The sequence below is a fragment of the Morus notabilis genome, unplaced genomic scaffold, assembly GCF_000414095.1.
Source record: "Morus notabilis unplaced genomic scaffold, ASM41409v2 Scaffold2235, whole genome shotgun sequence".
Taxonomy (NCBI): Eukaryota; Viridiplantae; Streptophyta; class Magnoliopsida; order Rosales; family Moraceae; genus Morus; species Morus notabilis.
The window spans coordinates 16898-30273 of NW_010360708.1; the positions used below are offsets into that span (position 1 = coordinate 16898).

At 31.6% G+C, this 13376-nt stretch overlaps 2 protein-coding genes and 1 non-coding gene across 4 annotated transcripts in view; 2 read left to right on the top strand and 1 right to left on the bottom strand.

The window, feature by feature from the left end:
- LOC21394155 (uncharacterized protein C3F10.06c) overlaps positions 1-1292 on the top strand; it is a 4334-nt gene extending 3042 nt beyond the window's left edge. For both annotated transcript variants that reach the window (XM_010097040.2, XM_024164913.1), the window contains exons 6-7: positions 157-216; positions 665-1292. In XM_010097040.2, coding sequence (XP_010095342.1) covers positions 157-216; positions 665-906 — 302 coding nt within the window. In that variant the 3' untranslated portion in view covers positions 907-1292. The remainder of the gene's footprint in view (positions 1-156; positions 217-664) is intronic.
- Positions 1293-5402: 4110 nt separating this feature from the next.
- On the bottom strand, positions 5403-5478 carry LOC112091392. Its single transcript, XR_002902117.1, has one exon. It is a non-coding gene; the product is annotated as a small nucleolar RNA R66 (small nucleolar RNA).
- Positions 5479-8630: 3152 nt separating this feature from the next.
- Positions 8631-13376, top strand: part of LOC21394156 (putative ABC transporter B family member 8) — a 9105-nt gene continuing 4359 nt past the window's right edge. Inside the window, exons 1-5 of the mRNA XM_024164912.1 lie at positions 8631-8903; positions 9017-9071; positions 9425-9603; positions 10822-11279; positions 12861-13329. Coding sequence (XP_024020680.1) covers positions 8631-8903; positions 9017-9071; positions 9425-9603; positions 10822-11279; positions 12861-13329 — 1434 coding nt within the window. The remainder of the gene's footprint in view (positions 8904-9016; positions 9072-9424; positions 9604-10821; positions 11280-12860; positions 13330-13376) is intronic.

Sequence of the window (13376 nt, forward strand, 5' to 3'; positions counted from 1 at the left end):
AAAAAAAAAAAAAAGGATTCAAATTTCATTTTCTGCAGTAACCAAACACCCTCCCTAATTTAACTACCTGTGGAACTCAAAGTAGGAAGTTTACTTGCACTTGATGCCTGCCTTAACCGGCATCCATTAACGTATCTTTTCATTGTCTATTTCCAGGGGAAGATATCAGCATATGTGTCTGTTTGGCGATCTTGATATCACTATTTGATGATGGAGGTACCTGCCACCTAACTTTGTTTTTATTTTCCCCGTGAAAGGGCCAGCATAGCATTATTTTATTAGAAAATTCTATTGATTTTGTTCCATTATCTCCCATTTTCAAAGAAATGAAAGGTCTTAATTTGTCTCACTATTATAATGTGAAATACCGTAAACTTTTGCCTTTAGTAGTTCTTGAATAGCTTTACAGAATCGTATCTATTGCATAAACTCTCATTTGTTTCATCTTTACTCATACTTTTTATTTTTATATTTATTTTTGGGATTTAGAGCAAGCATTTAACTTTGCTCAACATAGCTTGTTACTAAAGTTCCTATTGAAAAACAAAAGCTTGTCACCAAAGCACGAATCTTTGTGCGTGGTGAGGAATATTCACGCTTCCAATTTTTCTCAATTCCCCTCATGTTACACGAGTATGTTCTTAACTTTCGTCTATTCCATTAGGAACCTTCGATGGAGGAAAGTTCTTCAGCGAGACTTCCGTTACTAAATTGGAAATGCGAAGAAGATTGGTACTCATCTGCAGGTTTGCAGTGAATGCTCGGCCATCTAGAGGAAATCTCAAGCAGGTTTTCAGTTTTCTTAGTGGTGGAAGAGTTAATTCAGACGGAAAACGACACGCTCCACATTCCGGGGATACAAGTGGAGAAAATTCACCAGAACCACTCATGAGCTTGCTGAGTTAGTTGCTCGACATAAATCACGAGCTTTCTACTTTTGGAAATCTTTCTTATTAAAGCCTTTTGCTTAACTTGGACGGTGGTTCAACTTTTAATTAATGTTATCTTTATCCGTATCCCTGTTAGTGGAGTATTTTTATATTCTCACTTGGTTAGTTGGTTGTTGCATGTAGGCCAGGTAAAGTAGTTTGGTCCAAGGCAAAATGGACCTTGATGGGAAATTTTTTCTTTTCCCTCAGTAAGAGAGGGAATTTGAAATCCAGCTGTTATCACATGTTGTATGGTTGGTTTACATATATATATATATATATTTATACACACACATATACATATAGTTATACATATAAAGTGGGCATTTGTGCTTCATGCTTTGATAAATATATAAGTTTCAACTAGACCCTTTTTGTCTTTATATGTTACATTTTCTTTTCACCTATCCTTTTTTTGTAAATAGTATGGATTCTAGTGAGGCATTGGATAATTAGTTGTTCAAGACTGAAACGACAAATATGGTTCTTCATTATATTCAAGGGAATTTCCCACTTTCATCTTTGTGCTTGCTCCATTTCAGTTTTATAAGCACTATGGGTCTACTTTGTCAGTTTCAGTTGTATATACAAGAATCTCCACCGAATTATGCTCAATAAAGATCCTACTAAGAGTTGATGAGATCTAATTATCAAAAAAAAAAAAAAAGAGTTGATGAGATATGATTTCCCCTCTGAACAAGGAGAAAGCAAGGAAAAGGGAGCAAAACAACCGAGAGAAAGCAAAAGATAAATAGGACTAGGATAATTTTAGGCTTTAAGAAAGCAGATATATAAAACTAGTGCCTTTAGATAAAGGTTAAAAAGCAAGTAAATGGTCAAGGCTTTGGAATGGATGTGGACATCTAGTGCGTGGGCTGGTCACAAGCTTCTTGTTAATGTTATTGCTTAGCATAATCCTTCGCTTTGCATGGCCATAATTAGGAAGAACAGAATGGATGGAACCAACCTCTATAGAGCAAAAAACCATATTTGGACTCTCTCTAATTAAATTAGAGAAAAGTACATGATTTTTTGTATGCCTATTATTTACGTCATTTTAAATAATTGAGTGTTTTTTTTTATTTTCTCTTTATTAATTGAACTGACAATTGTTTATTTTTTAGTGGAGTTGCATAAATAGAATTTTTTTTTTCATCTTAAGTGGTAATTTTAGTTTTTTTTTTGTTTCCCATTAAATTACTTTCTTAGAGCCTACTCTTAAATTCTTGAGTCCAAAAACTGCTTCTAAAATTGTACGTATGATCTATAATAAGTGTTTTGGTTTTTTAGAGAAGACCTTCTAGTCAAAGACACAAAATGAGGCTATGAAAAAAGGCACTTTTGAATAAATTTCGATACTTGTAACAGAGTTTTATTAAGGTATTATAAGTTTTATTCCAACACTTTTATTACTTAATAGAAAATTTAAAAATTATTTTAACCCAATAAACTCTTTTAAAAGTATGGTTCTAAACCCTTATAAAAAAATCATAACTTCTAGTAAAAATTCTGCTAAACAGGTCTTTGTTTCACAGCAAAATGACGATGCTGCTCGCTCGCTCTGAAGCCTTACTTTTTTTATTTTATCAAAAAAAGCGAGTAAGACAACAAAGAAAAGAAAGTGACTGCTTGATTTATGGAATGGTTTTTATTTTTGTTTACAGAAAGAAATCTAGTGTTCGTCACCTTTTTAATTTGACGAGGGTCCCCTAGTAGTTTTATTATGCAATGCAATCACGTCAACTTTGCTAACGTTTTCTTTTCTTTTTTTCTTTTCATTTTGGACTGAACGTACTAAATATCGCATAACTAATGGCCATAGATAAAAGAGATTGGGACCAAACTCTTGAAATCCATTTTGTAAAGTTTAAATATGACAAATGGTTTGCTTTAATATAAATTATCATTGTCAGTTGCAAATGATTTTGACATCAAACAGTGAAATTCGTGTTACATGTAATTGTGTGTAACGCCATAGACATCACTGCATATGATAATGCCATGGGCCCGAGATTGAATCCTTTTAACAACCATGCGCTATATGCTTTTTGTTTTTGAAAAAAGAAATCTTCATAAACTGATAATGATTTGTTTTGCTTGATCTAAAGTTTTTATGAGTTTAGTGGAGAATTGTGTGGTAACTAGTAAGGTATGAAAAGAATAACTTTACCACTAAAATTTATGTTTAAATTGTGGGATTTTCATCCAATTCTATTAATTTATCATTATATTAAGAAATATTCTGTGATTTTGACTTATTTGATGATTTCAAATTGTAAGACCATATCCTACCAATACTACGTACCGATAGTTTATTATTATCTCTCTCTCTTTTTTTCACATTCTAGAGCATAATTTTTTTTTTAATATTTGATATAGGAGAATTAATGTTAGCGTCACTTTTTTTTTTGTCACTTAATGCAAAAAGTAACGAAGAGAGTAACAGAAAAAATAACGTTAGTATTTCTATAGATCGAATTTTTTAATGTATCATCTATTTAAGTACTCTTACAATTCCGAGCAAGTACTAATATAATTTTTCTAGCAAAAAAGTACCAATATAATTTTTTTTTTTCCTTTAACTTTTCGTATAGTAGCAATATACACTTAAACCAAACTAGATCATCTCTTACTTGGTTCTGGATAATTCTTTTAAAAGACTATCATTATATTTTATCATTAGTGTATATATTATCATTATATTATAGACATATATATATATATATATATTTAAACTGGTTCATGACAAGGATTGAAAACCAGTGAACCTTATTTTTTATGCTGGGTAATTATCCTTTTGGTGATCTCAAAGGCCAGGATTAAAGATTAAATACCACCACAAAAGACAAAATATGTTGTACCAAATCCATTATTCAGTAGTTGGGTTTTTACCGACCAGTGACGTGGCAAGGGGGGGAAAAAAAAAGAGAGAGACAAAATAAGTAGCATTATAGAATAAAGAAAAACAAAATTCTTAAACTTGCTGTTTCCAGTGGCCTATTAACTAACGAACTAACCTGGAATTAGAATGCATACATGAATAATGTGGTTGCCAATGTCTCTTAAGTTGTGTCCCACTTGTATTAGTTTCAAGCATTCTTTAAGATTTTACTCAAAAAAAAAAAAAAGAAAGAAAGAAAGGAAAAACATTCTTTGGGATTGCCAAAGTTTGGCAATGAGTAATTGTGTTTCAAATTTGCTGCCTTTTAACCACTTTGGCAATTATTTAAATCTTCAAATTAAGGCTACGGCTACTAATATATAAGGTAAAACCAAATTCAAATACCAATAAGGCACATGATTCATATGCTAGATTAGGGAAAACATATGATAATATTTTATAGTTATTATATTACTCGTATTAAAAGCAAAAGTTAAACATGTTGATGTATATGAGCGTTGTGGGGTTTGATGGTTTTTGACCAAAAATTAAAAAAACGAGCCTTTTATTTGATGTGAGTTAATATATTATTAATCTATGATCAGGAAGCTGTATGAATGTTGAATAATAAAGGATTAACATCTTTTGTTTTATTTTGGTGGGCCAAGAAAATGATACCTCCACATTTCAAAGAAATATATTTTATAGTATTAAGGCCACTAAATTATTGCTAATAAGTAATACCAATGTACCTTCATAAAGTTATAGCATTATTTTAATTATCCAAAGTTGGTATCTCTTCCTATGTGCTAGCCCTAGGGTGGTTCATGAAAATATAGGCGCATAAGGGAGTCCAACAAAGATTAAGCTTGTTTTGCGCCCTAAAAGTCGGGATATATATGGAGAAAATTAACAATGCGTGTATATCAGAAACACTTTATAACTTAGCTAGGCTCCAAATTTTGTTTAGCAACTTTATTTTATTTGCTATATGTTAGGAAAATTGTATGACCACATAGAGCCTGTTTGGTTCATGGATTAAAACCATGAGATTAGAACCATTTTTGATTTACCTGTGTTTTTTGTGAGAGAAAATACTGTAGCGAACCATGAACCATGATTCAAATCAGAGAACGAATCCTCCAACCACACAGGCTCTATGTTTGGTAAGAGGGACTTTACTAGTATTTCATTTTCTCTTGTATATTTTCCTTCTTACCAAACAACCATAAATCCTAAAATGCTTCTACTAATTACTAATTCTTCTCTTTCCTTCCACTAATTTTTTCTCCTACCAAACAAGTTCTAATGTAAATTGGAGTCATTCCAATAACAGTAAAACTTTGGATAAGATTAGAATAACACAATAATTTAAGTAGAAGATTGCGGGAGTTGCGTTATCAATCCCACGAAAAAGAGAATTTTTTTTTTTTTTTTTTTTGGCTTCTACTCAAAAACAGAATTAACTATCATTGATTAACATTTTTCTTGTACCATCTCGGTCCCATATCAATGTGCCTCACGTAACAAAACTTCATTACAGTGAAAATATTTTGATCTTAAAAAAAAAGTTGTTATTTAATATCATCATTATCTTTTTTTTTTTAATGCTTGTAGTTTTCATCAAATCAGAGAATCAGGTCTCAAAGATTCCATGCCATCATAGGACTTAATATCATCATTATCATCATTGTTCTTATTGTTGTTACTATACGTACTGACAAGTGAGTTATTATTATTGTTTTTTATTATTTTAAAATTACTGATAATTAAGTAAGTTGACATTTCATTTGTGAATTGTATTTAATCTAGCAATATTAGCACAAAATACACATTGTCAATCTGAATTAACTAATTCTCACCCAAAAAAAGGGGGGAAAAATTGAGCTGATTAGCTAGATTGGAAATGATATAAGATGCTTCTTGTTTCACTCCAACAGTGCAAGTTTAGATTTCTTTTTTCTTACTCTTGGCAAACCAAGATCACACGTATACAATTTTTCTACTTAATTAATGAAGGAACATTCCATCATGTGTTTACACATGACATAAAATAAAGACCACAAGGGTCATAATCGTACATTACAACGATTTGGCCGTTGAAAATGATTATATATGGCAAGAAGAACGTGATTTTAAGAAAGACCATCAAATCAGAATATAAACAGAATAAGGATGGATGCTGCGAAAGAGGGTAGGTGTGGCTGCGGCAAAATTATTTAAAAATTAGTATCTGGTTCAAGTGGATCAATTGGTCAGAAATTATTCGAATATTAAGGCCATTACCAACAATTAATAGCGTGGGAATTTTGTCTGCTTGACTGAATTTCTTCTTCTCCTCTTAAATTATTATTTTTAATTATAAATTATAAAATATATAATATCAGTGTAACCCACTACTCTTCTTTTGGGTACACGCATATGTTATCAAGCAAAATTTTTTTTTTTTTTGGCATATTTTACCTGCTCGGTTGTGCTTCATGTCATGAAATGAAAATTTACCCATTAGTTGGTTTCACAGTAAAAGGAAATATTGTGGGGAATCGACTCAAATCAAATTCAAATTGATGAGATATCGTCGCAAAATTAACTTGATTTATTAAAATTATATTAAAATTTATAGATATATATATTTTTTTAACATATTTAATTTAAATAAGATGAAAAGCATAAGATTTTTGGCCTTTATATATTCACAAAGTGAAGTTATAAATGGATTAGTACGTAAACTGGTACAAAAATCAATATTATTAACTGTGACAACATGGATTTGAGTGACTTTTTCACTAAATAATTAACACATGGGTCAACTTGAAATCGATATGAAAATTTGGATCCCCATGAACACAACCAAAATTGTCATCCTTAATTTCATTTCTACATCACTTTTTTTCTTTCACTTCTACTCCAAAAAAAGGAAAAATAAATTATAATGATCAAATTGGAGTATGGAGTTTTAGATAACATAAAGATCTCGTCATATCTTCTGATCGAATAATATTGTTTTGTAATGATCTATTGTGAGTGGGGGAATATTTGGTTATCTATTTTAGGTTATGCATGTATGTAAAAGAATGAGAAATACGTATAATCTCCATAGAAATATATCATTCATTTAATATGTGTCCGCTAGATCAATAGTATCAATTAGATTAATATGTATAGTTCTATAATTATGAATTTAGATAATCATTTCCTAATAGAAAAAGTAGGCAAATAATCTTACTTTCCATCACATGGATTATTTATAATGTGTGATTTGGTCTTTTCTCTAAATGGAGTGTGTATTTATTTTTTATTTATTAAAAGGCTCCATAAAAGATGTAGTGACAAATAAAGTTGCCCTGATGTTCTTCGTACCGTACCATATATGTAGGTCGGGAAGCTTACTAGTGCCGACCGTTCAACAATATTAAACTAAAAGCTAATTAAAGATCGAACAAAAAGAAGACATAAATAATTTAGTACCTTGCTGATTTTATAACACAAACACATGTGTTGTGTGTGTATGTGTACGTATTTATTTATGGGGGAGAGAGAGTCCAAAAAATACAGCTATATATTGTGAGAATATGGCAGTATACGAAATTTATACTACATTATGAGAAAGAAAAGAAAATGAAAAAAAAAAAGAAAAGAGAAAGATCTTTCATGATTCTTTACAATATCATTATCACAATTTAGAAATCCTTCAACCCAGCTAAGTAAAGAAAAAGGAGCCCTAGAAGTCTAGCTTATTTTTCCAAAAAGCTTCTAATTTATCCGTTCCCCTTTTCTATATATGCATAATAAACTATGTACCTTGAGCTTTCTAAAAGTATAATTGTGATCTTTAAACCCTTCAAATTAAGATTGGTCGAAGTCCTGCTAATGTCTATGCATATAATGAAAATAAAAAATAAAAACCTTGAAATGTTAATGTTAGGAATTAACAAGAGAGTGTTATTGTTGTTATATGCATAAACAATTTTCAAATGTGCCTCTATGTTCCCCCAACTAACTTTGTTTTGTATTTTAAAAACTAATGATAATGGATCGACCTAAGGGGTTATTTTCTAACGGAACAAAGTTTGAGGGATGGAGTGACAAATTTTAAAAGTTGTAAAGTGACCTAATAAGGACATGATACAGGGCAACTATAAAAGTAATCTATAAAGGAGTTTTTCCGGAAGGACGAAAAAAAATGAGCTATCGGTAGTTCTCTACTTTTTAATCTTTAAATTTATATCAGAAATTATATATTTTACATACTTTTTAATCTGATGTAATTTTAATCAGATATAACGATTAAAAATTGACACTACTAATAAAAAGGCATACCGAATCAAGTCCCGAAATATAATCTTGAAAACTTTTATATGCAACATTAATGCAAAAGACAATTACAATTTGACGAAAAAATCCGACAGGAAACGACATGTGCGCAAAGTAGCCCTCACATCGATCATTGCTTTAAAAACTAAACAAACCAAAAGAAAAAAAAATAAAAAAGGAAGAAAAAAAGTTAAACCGCATAAAAACAAAAAACTGGCCAATTGCACAGTGATCATAGTCATCTTTGTTGAACAGTAGTCTAAATATATTGGTTATTCGAGCTCGTCATATTCATGTGGTATCGAAAGTAACAACCATTATGACAATCTTTAAGGACCCCACTTAAAAGCCCCCATGACATCAATCAATAGCATAATTATATTTCTTCATGGAAAATCACTAGCTGGTCACTTTCCTAGCTCTAGAAATATACTATATACTTATACTTTCCTATGTCTATATAAATAGTCCTCATTGAGAAACTCTTAACAAGTAGAAGCAAGAACATGGGTTCTCCAAAGAAGAACGTAGACGGCGAGGCGAAGAAATCGGAGGCGATAACGAGGGCGAAAAATGGTACTTCAAATCTAGCCACAGTTCTGAGATACGCGGATTGGGTCGATGTTGTGCTCATGATTTTGGGTACTATTGGAGCTCTTGGAGATGGCATGTCTACAAACATTTTGCTGGTTTTTGCAAGCCATATTATGAATAGCTTGGGATATGGTCAGACTCAGACACAACAAAATCGTGGGCATTTCATGGACGAGGTTGAAAAGGTTTGTTGTTTGTACTGGTCAGCATAATTCGTTCTTGTTTTCGTTTCTTTCATTTTTGTATTTTTTTAAAAGACATACCCTCACATTTTTTCTCATATTTTTTTGGTCAACAGTGCAGTTTGAACTTCGTGTACTTGGGATTAGCGGTAATGGTGATGGCTTTTATGGGTAATTTCAAAATAAATAACCTTTCTTTTTTGCTTCTTCTTTGCTTTTGCCGTTCTTTCTAACGACAAATGTTTGTTTGGATGTAATTAATCGCAAATCTATACTGTTTCAGAAGGCATCTAAGAAACAACACAAGTGGTAGTGTCTCAAGGAGACAGAAAAAAAAAAGAGTTACTTTTTTCTTTTATTTATTTATTTTCCTGATGAAACCCTAGAGTGCCCTAGTTTAATTCTAAAAAGTCCTAAATAGCTTAATTACGAGATCTAGCTTGGATTAGTTAACATAAGAAAAGATGTATGAAATAATTACGGCTAATAATCGAGATTAATATGTAATATTAATGGTACTGCAGAGGGATATTGTTGGAGCAAAACTAGCGAAAGGCAAGTTCTGAGGATGCGTTACAAGTACTTGGAAGCTGTTCTAAGACAGGAAGTTGGTTTTTTCGACTCACAAGAAGCCACAACGTCAGACGTCATCAACAGTATTTCCAAGGACACTTTTCTTATTCAGGAAGTTCTCAGTGAAAAGGTAAAAATAATTGACCTCATGATTGATTAATTAGTTGTACTTGTTTCTTTAGCTAGATAATCTAAGTGTAATTATAAGTTAGACTATACAATTCTTGTCAGTCAAATAAATCATTATTGGGAATGTTCTAGTTAGTCTGCCTTCTCACTTTAATTTCCTTTCTTTACATAATTACTAATGTACCTTCACCACTAATTTTTAGCATGTCAAAGGACCCGTACAATCTTATAATTGGTCCCATTTTTTCATACATATATATAGGTTTGAATTACAATTTAAACATTTTTATTTCAATGTTGGTCCCATTTTTTCATACATATATATAGGTTTGAATTACAATTTAAACATTTTTATTTCAATGTGTTTTCTCTTGTTATAGTGTTTTAATCCTTTAGATTTATGAACTAAGGACCCGTTTAGTTCGCTAATTCGAGTTGAGATGTGACTTTATGTGAGAGTTTTTTACTATAGTAAAAAAGTTAGATGTGACTATTTTTTAGAGCTTTTTACTGAAGTAAAACTTGAATTTTAAACTCGAATCGGTAGAATGAACAGAGCCTAAGTAAACCAAAATTTTTATGTGACAAAAATTACTGATACATAGTGCATGTTTCTGATTATTAAATCTTATCAGAATAAATATACAAAATTAACAATTATTTGATAAAAATCTTATTGTTAGAAACTCTACCATATCAGTAATCTAATCGAATATAATCTCATAATTTTACATGATAATTAATCTGATAAATGTTCCCATTTTTTCGTACTAGGTTTGAATTACAATTTAAACATTTTTGTTTCAATATTTTCTCTTGTTATAGTGTTTTAATCCTTTAAATTTATGAACTAAGGACCCGTTTAGTTCGCTAATTCGAGTTTTTAATTTGAGTTGAGATGTGACTTTATGTGAGAGTTTTTTACTATAGTAAAAAAGTTAAATGTGATTATTTGTGAGAGCTTTTTACTGTAGTAAAACTCGAATCGGTAAAATGAACGGGGCTTAAGTAAACCAAAAGTTTTATGTGACAGAAATTACTGATACATAGTGCATGTTTCTGATTATTAAATCTTATTAGAATAAATATACAAAATTATCAATTATTTGATAAAAATCTTATTGTTAGAAACTCTACCATATCGGTAATCTGATCGAATATAATCTCGTAATTTTACATGATAATTAATTTCTTATTTTTCTTGTTCATGTTTTTTTAGGTGCCAATCTTTTTGATGCACTCATCGGTGTTCATCTCCGGCCTCGCATTCGCCACTTTCTTCTCATGGAGACTCTCCCTAGTGGCCTTCCCAACATTGCTTCTCTTGATCATACCAGGAATGATATACGGAAGATACCTTCTTTATTTGTCAAGAAAGTCTCACAAGGAGTACGGAAAGGCAAACAGCATTATAGAGCAGGCTCTGAGCTCCATAAGAACAGTTTATTCCTTCACAGCCGAGAAGAGAATTGTGGAGAGATATTCAGCTATATTGGACCAAACGACAAAGTTGGGAATCAAACAAGGCCTTGCGAAAGGCCTGGCTGTGGGGAGTACAGGATTGTCGTTTACAATATGGGCATTTCTTGCTTGGTATGGAAGTCGTTTGGTCATGTATAAAGGCGAGAGCGGTGGAAGAATCTATGCAGCTGGCATCTCCTTCGTTTTGAGTGGACTGTATGCACCTTTCTCTTTTTCAAGCAATATCATATACATATACATATATATATATATATGTATATATATATACACACACATATACACACACACACGCACAAATATATTATCTCTGTCTGTGTGTGTATTCTCTTCGTTGTCAATTTAGTTGGCACATTAAGTCAAAGATTATGGGAAAAGAAGAAATTCTCGTACATAGGATCAAGGTCTAGGTGAGGTGAATATAACTTTTTTCTTCTAACCTTTATATATCGTGAGGAATATAAATACCCCAACTTTTTGAAAGTTGAGGTCAAAAGGAAAAAGAAAAAAACTTTTTTGAAAGTTAATTTCTATTTCTAAGCATTTAATTTATCTATTTTAATTGCTTTTCTCGTACGTCGTTGTTTTTATTTTATTTTATTTTTATGAAGGCTAAGTAATTATCATGTATATACATTTCTTGATATAACACATGTACACACACATAAATTATACATATATGTGTCATCAATGTTTTGAGCACGTACATTTATTTTGATTTATTCTACGTGTAAGTATATGAAAGTCCATGAATCAAGATCAACTGCTCCATTTTTTTTGTTTCGGCAGCTGTCCTACTAATTAAATTTTGACACTTCATGAATTGTTTAAATATTTTTAGTATTTATTCCTATTTATGTGGTCAGATTCTTAACTTGAGATGACATGGTAAATAATTAGTGGAAGACAATTATCGAGATAGAAAAATAAGATAACAGATTTGGACTCGGAAGTCCATATGTTTGTTTCTAGAAGCAAGAGTACATGACCAATTTCCTTTCTCTCCGTTAGTTCTTAGCTTTAAACTTCATTGATAAATGAGACCATTGCATATATACTTATTGGGGTATTTAGGCCTAGTAGTACTTTAGAATTTTGTTCCTAGTCTTTTTGTGGAACTTGATTAGTTGATCCTTAGAAATGATCCTATAACATGTTATCGTTTCCTTCTAATCTTTTCAGAGTTTGGAGATAGTCAAATTTTTGAGAATTCAAACTTGGCTTATAAATCCATCACTGTCTGTAGCTGAACTATTGTCAAAATCATTAGCATCCAAATTAAACTCTCCTGAAGCTTAAGTTCTCAATTAAGTGCATATTCGTTGGTGGTTTATACTACTCGTAAAAATTAATTATTGTTAGAAGTGCATGCTAATAGAGCAGTCTGTACTTAATTGCATAACTGGTCAATGATTAAGAATATATAGCTGTTTAGCACATGTAAAAACTCAATATGAATTTTGTTCATTTCAACATTCAACTAGATCACTACTGCCAAAAAAATAGAAATAGAGGCAAGAAAATACTGAAATGGATAATTTATAGAAAATCCATGACTTTTTTTATTCAACTAATCAAGTTCTAGACTATAATGAAAATACAAAGGCATATATATATATACATGAATGATTACTCAAGTTGGATCTAAGTAGAAAATACTTAATATCTGTAATATTAGAGGCTTCTATGAAGAAAGTATTCCTATAGTTTTGAAGTAGTCCAATTGCTAAAGAAATATCATTGATGTTTACCAAAATCCTTGTGAATATTGGAATGCAGGTCCCTTGGAATAGCCCTTCCGGATGTGAAGTACTTCACAGAAGCCTCAGTGGCTGCACAACGAATCTTCGATAGGATCGATCGAATACCACTCATTGATGGAGAAGACACCAAAGGACTTGTGCTGGATGAAATTAGAGGCGAGCTCGAATTCGAGCATGTCAAATTCACGTACCCTTCTCGCCCGGACACCATTGTCCTAAAGGATTTCAACCTCAAAGTGGAAGCAGGACAGACGGTTGCCCTTGTTGGCGCAAGTGGAAGTGGCAAATCGACAGCAATTTCGTTGGTTCAGCGATTTTACGATGTCGATGATGGTGTGGTGAAGATTGATGGTGTAGATGTGAGGACACTGCATTTAAAATGGATAAGAGGGAACATGGGACTTGTTAGTCAAGACCATGCTTTGTTTGGGACATCAATAAAGGAGAACATCATGTTTGGGAAGCTCGACGCGACGATGGAAGAAGTCACGGCGGGTGCCACGGCTGCCCAAGCTCCCAAATTTATTAAGCC